The sequence below is a fragment of the Hordeum vulgare genome, chromosome 2H (genome assembly GCF_904849725.1).
Source record: "Hordeum vulgare subsp. vulgare chromosome 2H, MorexV3_pseudomolecules_assembly, whole genome shotgun sequence".
Classification (NCBI taxonomy): Eukaryota; Viridiplantae; Streptophyta; class Magnoliopsida; order Poales; family Poaceae; genus Hordeum; species Hordeum vulgare.
Window position 1 is genome coordinate 616,404,430 of NC_058519.1, and position 11,739 is coordinate 616,416,168.

Here is an 11,739-nt window from a genome sequence, read left to right on the forward strand (position 1 = left end):
GTACACGAAGTGCATCCAGTTTTTGTCGTAGCCCTTTCAACTTTTTAACACATGCTATGTGGGTGAAATGATGATAGCATGCCAAATTTCAACATTTTCAGAGTTCATTTGTAGTGCTTTTCAATTTCAGGGTCAACTACCTAAAAAAAATTAGTTAATGCACGAAGAATACCAAATGAAGTCAGAAATTGTTGAAATTTTGTGATGTGCCTTTGAATGGTGCATTTTGAACACACAAAAAGTATGGAGTTCAAATAAGTTCAAAAAAATGAAATCCCTTTGTAAGAGATGAGTTCTCGTTCGAAACGCTGATACTTCGAGAGAGATTGTCCGTTTTGTACACGAAGTGCATCCAGTTTTTGTCGTAGCCCTCTCAACTTTTTAACACATGCTCTGTGGGTGAAATGATGATAGAATGCCAAATTTCAACATTTTTAGAGTTCATTTGTAGTGCTTTTCAATTTCAGGGTCAACTACCTCAAAAAAAAATATAAGTTAATAGTTTGGATAGTCAAAATAATTACTTTTGAAAATAGAAAATATTTTTGCATTATTTATTCAATTTCAAACACTTTTCATTATCATAGTTTTGTCAAATTCTCAAATATGCAAAAAAAATATTAATAAACATAGTTTTTAATTGAAAATAACAAAATAGATAATAGTTTGGATAGTCAAAATAATTAATTTTGAAAATAGAAAATAGTTTTGCATTATTTATTCAATTTCAAACACTTTTCATTATAATAATTTTGTCAAATTCTCAAATATGCAAAAAGAATTTTTAATAAACATAGTTTTTAATTAAAAATAACAAAATAGATAATAGTTTGGATAGTCAAAATAATTACTTTTGAAAATAGAAAATAGTTTTGCATTATTTATTCAATTTCAAACACTTTTCATTATCATAGTTTTGTCAAATTCTCAAATATGCAAAAAGAATTTTTAATAAACATAGTTTTTAATTGAAAATAACAAAATAGATAATAGTTTGGATAGTCAAAATCATTAATTATGAAAATAGAAAATAGTTTTGCATTATTTATTCAATTTCAAACACTTTCCATTATCATAGTTTTGTCAAATTCTCAAATATGCAAAAAGAATTTTTAATAAACATAGTTTTTAATTGAAAATAACAAAATAGATAATAGTTTGGATAGTCAAAATTATTAATTATGAAAATAGAAAAAAATTGAAACTATATGAGAATTTATAGAGAAAATTCAATCTAAATTCAAAGTGAACTCACTTTGAATTCAGGTTGAATTTTCTCCATAATTTCGAATATAGTTTCAATTTTCACTGAGTTTAGGCCCATAAGCCTGCCTTAGAGAGGAGTTCGATGGAGAAGCTGCGACGGGGCTTATAAACAATTGTTAGCCCCCCTCGCTGGGCGAGGTGGGACTAAACTTATCGTGCAGCCGAGGAGGGGCTTTAGTCCCGGGTGGAGCCACGCCCCGGGACTAAAGCCCCTCGCCTGCCGCTGCCGAGGAGTGGCTTTAGTACCGGTGCGTGGCTCCACTCGGGACTAAAGGCCCCTGCTTCCCGCCTTCTGGTCTGCCCGAAAAGAGGCCTTTAGTCCCGAGTCGTGGCTCCACCCGGGACTAAATGGGGTCTTTAGTCCCGGTTGGAGCCACACACCGGGGCTAAAGATCCACCTATATAAGCGGGACTTTGAAAAATTCCCACCCAAATCGTCCATTTCTCTTCTTCTTCCTCTCGTTCTCTGCCCGGCGCGGCACAGCGACGAACTCGACGACGCCGTCAGGCTGCCCGCCGTCCTGCTCGCCGCCGCGTGCCGTCGTCCTCGCCGTCGCCGTCCTCCTCGCCGTCGCCGTCCTCCTTGCCGCGCGCCGCCATTCTCGCCGCGCGCCGCGCCGTCCTCCTCGCCGCCGCCGTCGACACCTCCGGCCAGTAAACCCCCCGCCCCCTCCTCCCCAACACTCCGGCCAGTAGAAGAAAAGAAGAAAAATGAGAAGAAAAGAAGAAAAAGGAGAAGAAAGGAAGAAAAAGGAGAAGAAAGGAAGAAAAAGGGAAGAAAAGAAGAAAAAGATTTTTTTGTCATTTAATTCCTATTGTTATTAGGTTTGTGCTAGATTATTAGGGTTAGTAATATTTAGAATTAGGAAAAAGGAAAATAAGAAGAGGAGGAGAAGAAAAGAAGAAAAGGGAGAATAAGAAGAGGAGGAGAGGAGAAGAAGAGGAAAAATAGAAGAAGAGGAGAAGTAGAAGAAGAGAAAAAATTAGAAGAGGAGGAGAGGAGAAGTAGAAGAAGAGAAGAGGAGAAGTAGTAGAAGAAGAGGAGAAGTAGAAGTAGAAGAAGAAGTAGAAGAAGAGGAGAAATAGAAGAAGAGGAAAAATTAGTTTAGGGTTACAAGAAGAAGAAATATTGTATAGTGTATATGCTTAAGTGTTAATAGTGTTTCTTAGATTATTGCTTAATTTTTCTATTGTATATGCTTAAGTGTTAATAGTTTAATTTTTCTATTGTATATGCTTAAGTGTTAATAGTTTATTTTTAGCAAGAAAATTAATAGAACTAGTTTATTTTTTTAGTTCATTTTACGATGCCTATCCCGCATCCCCGTCGTCGACTCGGCGGAGGACACCTGCTTGATCAGAGGGGCCCTGTCCGGGACTGGGCTCCGCCGGGCTGGTATTGGGAGGTGCTACCTTCCGGGGGGCGTAGGTTGGTGAGGAGCCAGCCCGTCGTTGACCCGATCCTTGTTTGGTGGCGGTCGCGTGGGCCAGTGAGGGTGCCGAGGCTTCCGGACACCGCGGAGGTGGTACGTCACCGTGTCAGCGAGGAGGATGAGCACGTCCCTCGGTACATGGTTGCGTTGGAGGGCAGGTTCGAGCATACCTGGCAGGTTCTTCGGGGATCTCACTGGAGCTATGATCCTGTGATGGTTCCTTCTCTTTGGGTGTCCACCGCCCGCGCCGATACCCGTCGGGCGCTACGGTTCTAGATGTATCAGTGATGCTATATGTATGATAGTATTCGAGGAGTATTAGTGATAATATTCGACGATGTACAGACAAAAGAGATGATGTATTTGCTTATAATTGAATGCATGCTAATTTGAGTACTACTTTATTTTACGATTTGGTTTTGCTTATTGAATGCTCAAATTGGAAAAGTACTCCTACTTTGAATACTATGCAGAAATGTAGGAGTCCCGGGTGGAGCCACGACCGGGGACTAAAGTTGTTTTGGAACGGAGTTCCTGATAGAATAATTCTTTTTTGGTAGAAAGGTTAAGAGAATCCGTTTTTTGCAGAACTATGGATCCACATATCAGGAACCTCGAAGAGGAAGAACTTCTCGGAGATATAATCAAAGACGGCCCCGACGTTGAACCAGCTGAATCTCCGTCGTCATATCTAAACCCCTCCAGATATGGAATGGAGGTCGAGCGACACGAAGATGAAGCCGATGGGGCAGGAGATAGGTCCAATGACGGAGAAGGTGATAGCTCCACTGATGGAGAAGCCGGTGGAGAAGCCGGTGAAGAAATAATAAAGTCCGACGAAGTATACATATGAAGTTCGACAATCACTTGTAATATGTGAAAATAATTGGAGATAACTCTATATTGTATACATATACATTCATTTGACGAATGTTTCTCCCTCTTAGGCCTCCACATCGAGCAAAGCTACGAAACGAGGCCCGACTAGAAAGTTGGATGCACGGACGCATTACACCTTTGAGGTGATATTGCCTACGGGCGAACCCAAGCTTCCTAAGAATGCTGCTAACACATTCAAGAAGCAATGCAGAGTTCTCGTTAGGGATCACGTCCCGATCAGCATTCGGGAGTGGAACAAGCGCAACGAGGCAGCCGACAGTGACTATGTCGCCGAAAGGTACAAAGATAATCTTTGGAATGATCTCATGTCACATTTCAACCTGCCAGAATGTGAGAATGAAGACGCCACAGACAAACTGAGGGCCAAAGTCAAGCAGTGGACTCTAAGGAAGATGGCCAAACTGTTCCGTAGCTGGAAGAAGAAGCTATGGAAAAACTATCTGAAGACAAAGAAAGTGCCAGTATTCGAGGGGTATCTAGTCAAGCACGCGAATCACTGGAAGGCATTTCAAGAGTACAAGGAGTCAGAAGATGCCCAGGCATTATCAGAAAAGAACAAGATAAATGCCGACAAGAAGAAATATCACCACAAGTTGGGGCCAGGGGGCTATGAGACTGCCATCCCAAAGTGGGATAAGAAAGAGCAAGATCTGCTAGATAAAGGCATCGTACCTGAACCACTCCGTGATGAGTGGGAATTGAGAGCAAGAAATTGGTTCCTTGCGCATGGTGGGTCATACGACGAAAAAACAGGGGACCTCATCTGCAGTGACGGTCTTAGGATACCCAGGGAGAATTGGAAAAGGATAGTGAAAGAAATTAAGGAGGGAAAAAGAAAGTTCATTGCAGATAGAGAGAAAGATTTGCTCACACTGGTCCTCGTCAATGACGAACATGGAGGACGAACGCGAGGCTTCGGTCCTTCTTACCCGTGGTGGCTTGGGTTTGCCAGAGATCAAGACACTTACAGAAGCCGAGAGAGAGCAAAGAAGAGGTAGAAGGATGAGGAGAATGACAAGTTCAACCAGTTGCTTGCCAGGATTAACGAGCAACAGAAGCAGATTGATGAGCTTAGAGGAGTAGCGCGCCAGGAAGATCCTGCACTTGATATTACCGGCGCCCCATCTAAGCGGAAAAGCAGCGTGGCTGAATCTGAGGCCCCGCCCGACGATGCACGAAGAATGATAGAGGGCGGTCCCAGCTACCCCGTGGATGGAATCAAGGAGTCAACATCATGTGAACTCCATCAGAAATTCAAGAACATATCCATGAAGGTGGCCGTCAGACAAGCTTTACCTTCTAGCCCTGATGCACGCTGGCATGGCCGTGAGATTCCAGCTGGCTTTGCTAAAGTCGGGGTGGATGAAATCATGGCGGGGTTTCATGATATGGAGCTCGACATAGCTGGACCCGAAGATGAGAGGACACTCGGAGAAGTACTGGGTGGAGTCATCCTATGGGACAAGAACTACATCAAGCTTCCAGGCTCGGCCCCAAGGACAACACCGCCTTCGAGTCGTCGCAGGTCACCTACACCTCCATTACCTCCAAGCCCTCCACATGACGTCGGCCAGCACAACACGAGTCCATCTCGATCACCGCCGCCGGACTTGGGTCGTCTGTCTCCGCCGCCGCCCGCACAGGATACTAAGCGGAAGCGTGCCACCAAGAACGCTCCGCCGACGATTTCTAAGCGACGGATCCCCCCAAAGCGCAAACGGTCGCCCCTCCCAAAGGTACCTCATGCTAATCTTCCTATCAGACCTTATGATCGTACCCCCGAGGAAAACGCCAGGATAGCAAAGAAACATCATGATGCACAGATGAAAAAGAAGGAACCCGAGCCCCGCCCGGAATACACCGAGAAGCAAATAGCATTTGCAAAATACTTCACGACCCTTCCATCACAGTATGACTTACACCACAAGCCTGATGACTATACACACACATTGCAGAAGGAAGTGAAAAAGAGCAGATCACGTGCAAGTGCAAGTGGGAGCAAATCAAGTTCAACTACATGCAAGAAAAAATCAGACGTTCCTCAGCTTGGACAACAGGCCAAACAGTCGATCCCACCCCTCAAGGTGTTAACCGAGAATGTTCCCCCTCCGGTGTAGGGGCAAGATTTTGAATTAGCAAAGAAGTGGGCGGTTGAATGGGGTGTCTCGGTTGAAGATGTTCTGGCTTCCCAAGACGACAGGTTCCCAAGGCTGTGGTAGCCCCTAAGCCACAGTTTGTCATGGGAGAGCCTTTGGTCAGCAAAGATGATCTCCCAGCAAATATGTGTTACTTGCATACATGGTACTTAAGTGAATCAAAGAATGGGAGAACGATGATCGTGGTGAGTGTCCCACGGGAGTACTATGGCCGCCCCAAAAAAATCCATATCGACTTTGATGAACTCTTCCAGATATACAATGGCGACGCCCTCGACAAATCGCTTATGAGTTGCTATTGTCTGTAAGTTTTTCAATTCGTTGTCTACATATAACTTGTTTAGTTATTTCAATTCATTGTCTATATATAACTTGTACTCTATTATGCAGAATGAAGATTCTGGATTGTAAAAGTAAGAACATCCTAAATATTGGGTTTATTGACCCAGATAAAATACATATAGCGACGCTAACTGATAAACCCAAGGAGACGGAGGAAAACCTTCTAAGGTTTCTAACAAATCAAAATTTCTATGACCACATACTGTTTCCATACAATTTCAGGTGAGGGTCTTTACACTGTTGTGTCCATTCACTTATAAGTGTAATTGATAAGTTACTGACACACACACACACACACACACACACACACATATATATATATATATATATATATATATATATATATATATATATATATATATATATATACATGTGCAGCTTCCATTGGATTCTGTTGGACATTCAAATTGATAAGGGAAGAGTTGATGCCTTCGACCCATTATCGAGACCCTTGGAACAGTTCCAAAGCCTGCAGAACATGCTACAAGGGTAATTTCAATCATTCTTGCGCTCTATCGGTCTCTTTCGATGATTTTATGATATATCAATTAATGAAAAACTTAGCAAATCATTATCCTTGTCGGGCAGGGTTTGGAAGCGGTTCAAGTGCGTGACTCCCGGTATCGAGCCTGAGAAGCTGACCTTTAGAGCGGCTCAGGTAAGTAGTAGTATGATATACTTCTATTTTCAATACATTTATGATGCTAGATTATTATTTTGATTATATATATTCTATTCTCGTAAAGTGCGACCAGCAGCCACGGGGGACGCATTTGTGTGGATACTATGTTTGCGAGACCATTCACATGTTTACCTCTGAGCACAAGGATCACAGATTCGACGTAAGCAATGAACATTCACACCTCTATTTTTACCCGTCATTCTTTGTTATCATGATTGATATTCATATTCATCTCCTCTTCTTATATAGTACACGGCCATGAGGATGAAGGTCCTACTAGAGCAACGCGCGATTGCTGTTGCAGAGGAGCTTGCGACCTTTGTGAGGACGGAAGCTATAGATGACAAAGGACGATTTAGTGTAGTTAGGGGTCATTACTGATGTTCGTCCATGTAATCGAATAGACGGGCTCTAGTCCCGATAATTCAGATCTTCATATAATTGTATATATATATGCTCGCTTGTAAGATAAGTTAATCTTATATATATATGCATAATTATTTCTATTTAAATTATATGAAAACTAATTCCCGAACACCAAACGAGGCATCACGTTAATCTCCCGAACACCTAAACCCTAAATCCTAAAACCCAAAAATAATTTCATTCAAAAAACCCCCCAAAATAAGCAAAATCTGAAATTCTTTAGTCCCGGTCCGTGTAACGAACCGGGACTAAAGGTCCTGCCCCTGGGGCGCTACGAGGCGCCCACGTGAAGCACCTTTAGTCCTGGCTTGTAACAGGGCCGAGACTAAAGGTTAGGCCTTTAGTCCCGCCCCTTTAGTCCCGGTTGGTGAACCGGGACTAAAGCCCCTTACGGGCCGGGGCTAAAGGCCCCGTCCCCACTAGTGCCTGTTGTAGATATCCCGCGCTACCATCTCCCATCGGGTAGGCCCGGTAACCAAAGGCTCTTTGGTTTCCGCAGGAGTGAGTAATGACCATGTACAGATCAATGCCGCATCTCTGTGTAGTACCTGTAAAAAATTAATATGCGCATGTCTGTTAAAAACCACATCATTCCTACAGTTCCATAGCCCAAAGAAGTGCACAAACTCATATATGGATGTGTCTAGCAATACTCGTGTCAACTCCATCTAGTCACGTTTCAAATAACGTGGCAATGCTATCCGAAGGGATAATATTAAATGCTATACGAACAATTTGTATTTACTATTTGATCCTCATGGTCGGTACATTACATCACCTCCAATCAGCTCTACAGAAAACGTTAAAATTAACAGTTTTTAGCGAGCCAGGATGAGGCGAGACACACTGAGGTCACATGGTTGGCTTCCCTTACACTAGAAGAGGCTGGAGGGATGCTAGCTAGTATAGAGCATGTACGTGCTATCTTCTTTTACCTTTAATTAGTAGACCCTTTCGTCTTTTTTTTCTTTGTCACTTCTAATATACACAACATTGCTTCTATTAGATAAGCTCTATACGAAAAAGATGCATATCGATGTTATGGTTCCATTCAGGTGGTTGATCTGTAGTTTCGTCAAGTGTAACTTTTCAATTACATGTTCTTGTTTGTAACTATTTTGTGTGAATTTTGTCAAATTCGTCGCGCATGGTGGACTGTTTGGGTGCCGGCTGCGGCGTCGACGAGCGCTTCTCATCCTCTTTGTTCTTCCATTTATTATCCTCGGTCTTCATGTTCCAGAGCGGCTCCATAGGGTTCCACATGATGTCGGGGAACTTCAGCTGCTTGCTCTCCGTCTTCTCCTCCAACTTGTTGGGCCCGAAGATTGCGAGCCGGTTCTGCGGCTTGATGCCACGCAGACTCCCTGCTTGTTGCACATGAACCGGACCTCCCGGTTCGAGATATTCGCGGCGTGCATCTGGCCGGGCCGCACGGTGGTGCTCGGGTACGACGCCGTCGACGAGGTGCGGTTGTCCTTCATTGTGTGAAGGTGCGCGGCCACCGCGATGTGACGCTTCCGGAGGGCTTCTACTAGAACATGTTAGGATGGAGAGAGGCGATGTACGGCGGGCCGGCCAAGGGCGACGAGGTGCCAATCCCCAGCGTTCACGGGGACAGGGGAGGCGTGCGCTGCTGCTGTAGTTGGCTTTTCGCCGACTAGTGAATTCCTTGCCTCGCGGTCCATGCGGTGCTTGAAGACGAAGACGTGGGCGTGTGCACAAGTCGACGTTGCACGGGACGCGGAGGTGGAGGCGACAATGGTGGTGGAGGAGGAGGTGGCGGCGGTGTCTGAGAAGTGATTTCTTCAGGGGCTCTTGGTCCGTGCACATGACTTGATGCTCCGCTTGCACTCAACCTCGTCGGCATCGGCATCGGCATCGTCCCAGAGTGAGAAGGGGGAGACGGAGGGCATGGCAAGCGTTCCCGTGGATATCAACCGGTGTGTCCTCGCCCTACACGACGTGACCGTGGTTGTTGTCGACTCCTCCATGCAGGAACATGGTGACAAAGAGAGCATCGCTGCCGCCGTAACCGTCGCGGCTTAGGTCCTTTCAGCCGCAGCAGAGCGTGAACACAACTCCACTGAACCGCCACGTCTCCACCTAGACCTTTTAAATCTGCAAAGAAATTTCCCAAATTATTTTGGAACACATGGTTTTTTTGAATCTGCAAACAAATTTTTAAATCCAGAAAACTTAAAAATTCAGACAAATATTTGAGAACATTATTTTCTTTTAAATCAGAACATTTTTTAAAAATTTCTGATTATCTTTTACAAGGGAAACATTTTGAGATAAAAAGAGAAACTGAAGAAATATCAGAAAAAACATAAAAAAATAGAAACTAATAAAAATTGGATAAAAAATGTTCTGATTATCTTTTACAAGGGAAACATTCTGAGATAAAAAGAGAAACTTAAGAAATATCAGAAAAAACATAAAAAAAATAGAAACTAATAAAAATTGGATCGGAACATTCCAAAGAATGCCAAAACTGGGGAACCAGTGTATAGCTAAACGGATCGACCTGTTTCCGTTTCTCGCTCGGCATTCAGAATGCGACAAATAGGATAGTCTTTTATCAGTTTTGCCACGGCACCCTTCCCTCCCAAATTTTCTTTTAGAGTTGGACCTTCCAATATTTTTGACATAAACACGTCCAAGTTTCTTTAGGAATAAATTGAATCCGAAAAGGAATATATTTGCTCCTTCCGATCCTATTAATTATCGGTGATTTAATACAATTATATACTAAATCAACATCAATTAGCATGGATCAGAGCGAGCAATGATCCATATTGATTCTCGATGAAATCAGCAAGAATTAATATGGATTGTGGAGAGAAATTTAAAAATAGCAAAACATAATATTTATTCAATACTTACCTTCTTCATGATTTGTTCAAATTGCAAGATTGATATGCTATATATATGCACCGTGTACATATGATTTGTTATCAAATACACATACCCGGTAGTCGTGCCAAAAACCATGAGGCATTCGCAAGCTCTCTCATGTCTACTCGTCATCCTCTTCCTCCTCGTCTCCTCCAATGCTTCCACTCTAGATGACACATGCAAGTCCATCGGCGCAAGCAAGAAGGACATCGGCTACGACTATTGCATCAAGTTCTTCCAAGCCAACAACGAAAGCGCCACCGCAGACAAGCGCGGCCTCGTCGTCATTGGCACGAAGATCACCCGAGCAGAGGCCACGAACATCCGCAAGCGCATCGATGCCCTCAAAGCCTCTGTAATAACGGACAAGAAGGTGAGCGGGCGCCTCTCCGACTGCCGCGTGAACTACACGGCCGTACAGAGATGGCTCGAAGTCGCGGCGAAGAGCATCAAGTCGGGTAATTTGCAGGAGGTGAAGACGATACTCACAAACGTGATATTGGGCACCGACACCTGCGAGGAAGGGTTCCGCGAGTTGGGCGTTCCGTCGCCGCTGGCCGCCGAGGACGCTGAGTTCAGCAAGGACTGCTCCATCGCTCTCGCCATAACGACCATGCTGTAGCTAATTAAGCTAGCCGCCGAGGATGTGTGGATGTGGCTAACAACTCTAGCTACGAGTCCATGATCATTTGGATCGACCAATAAACTCTTGGAACCTGCAATTTCAGATCTGTGAAGTTTGCAAGTATGTTTGGATGGAATTTTGTTTTCGTATAGAATTGGGGTTTTCTTTTTTCTGGAGCCTATAGAATTACTTTCCTGGTTTCTTATTTTTCTGGCCTAAGATGGTGCTTATTGAGAGAATTGATGTGACCCATTAATGTTCGTCCTTATTTAGGAGATCTGATTTCATAAGAGAATCTATAATCAGTCTCCCGTATCCCACAAAGCTTGGGTGGGCTGCCCGGTCTATCACGGGACGAAAAACAATACCCAACCAGGTTCCCCATAACCGACCCAAACACCTAGATTGGTTGGCACTCCCTATGCCCAGTCTAAATCAATGACAGATGTAGGAACACCCGCATGTGCCCGGACGTGTCCGTCATGTCGGACTGACTATTAGGGCCCGCACTAATTCATCCATATCAGTCCCCCTCCTTACCCTACCATCCCTCTTGTCTTCTCTATTTGTCCTCGCCCGCACAGTTACAACCGGTCAAGGTCACCCCCATGGGATACCACCCCATTCTTCTAGATCATCAATGGATTCGTCATTGGATGATGACTATGAGTGGAAAACAGAGTTAATTTAAAATATCTCCCTCTCTCTCTTTCTATCTCTCTTTCTCTCTCTTATTGTGAAGGGCTCTCTTCGTGAAGGGTATGAAATATGACCTCAGTTCATACCCTTCACAAAGCGAGCATTGATAGTTATGCTGGAAGAGAACCTTATCGCTTTTGGGCGATGCGGCTATTTAAGCCGGTCACATTGCTCCTCGTGCAGCTAGGTGAGGCCGAACCCCAACACTGCCGGCCCTAAAATTTTCTATTTGTATGCATTTTTTGACCAAAATTATCGATGTGCATGCGTTTGCATGTATTTGGTGTTTTAAAAATAGGATTTGTCGTTATA

General features: G+C 43.9%; 1 protein-coding gene across 1 annotated transcript; it reads left to right on the forward strand.

The window, feature by feature from the left end:
• Positions 1–10,176: 10,176 nt before the first annotated feature.
• LOC123430829 (pectinesterase inhibitor 12-like) lies at positions 10,177–10,834 on the forward strand. The gene has a single exon (XM_045114666.1). The coding sequence runs from the start codon at positions 10,198–10,200 to the stop codon at positions 10,723–10,725; it is 528 nt and encodes a 175-aa protein (XP_044970601.1). The 5' UTR covers positions 10,177–10,197; the 3' UTR covers positions 10,726–10,834.
• The last annotated feature ends 905 nt before the right edge of the window (positions 10,835–11,739 follow it).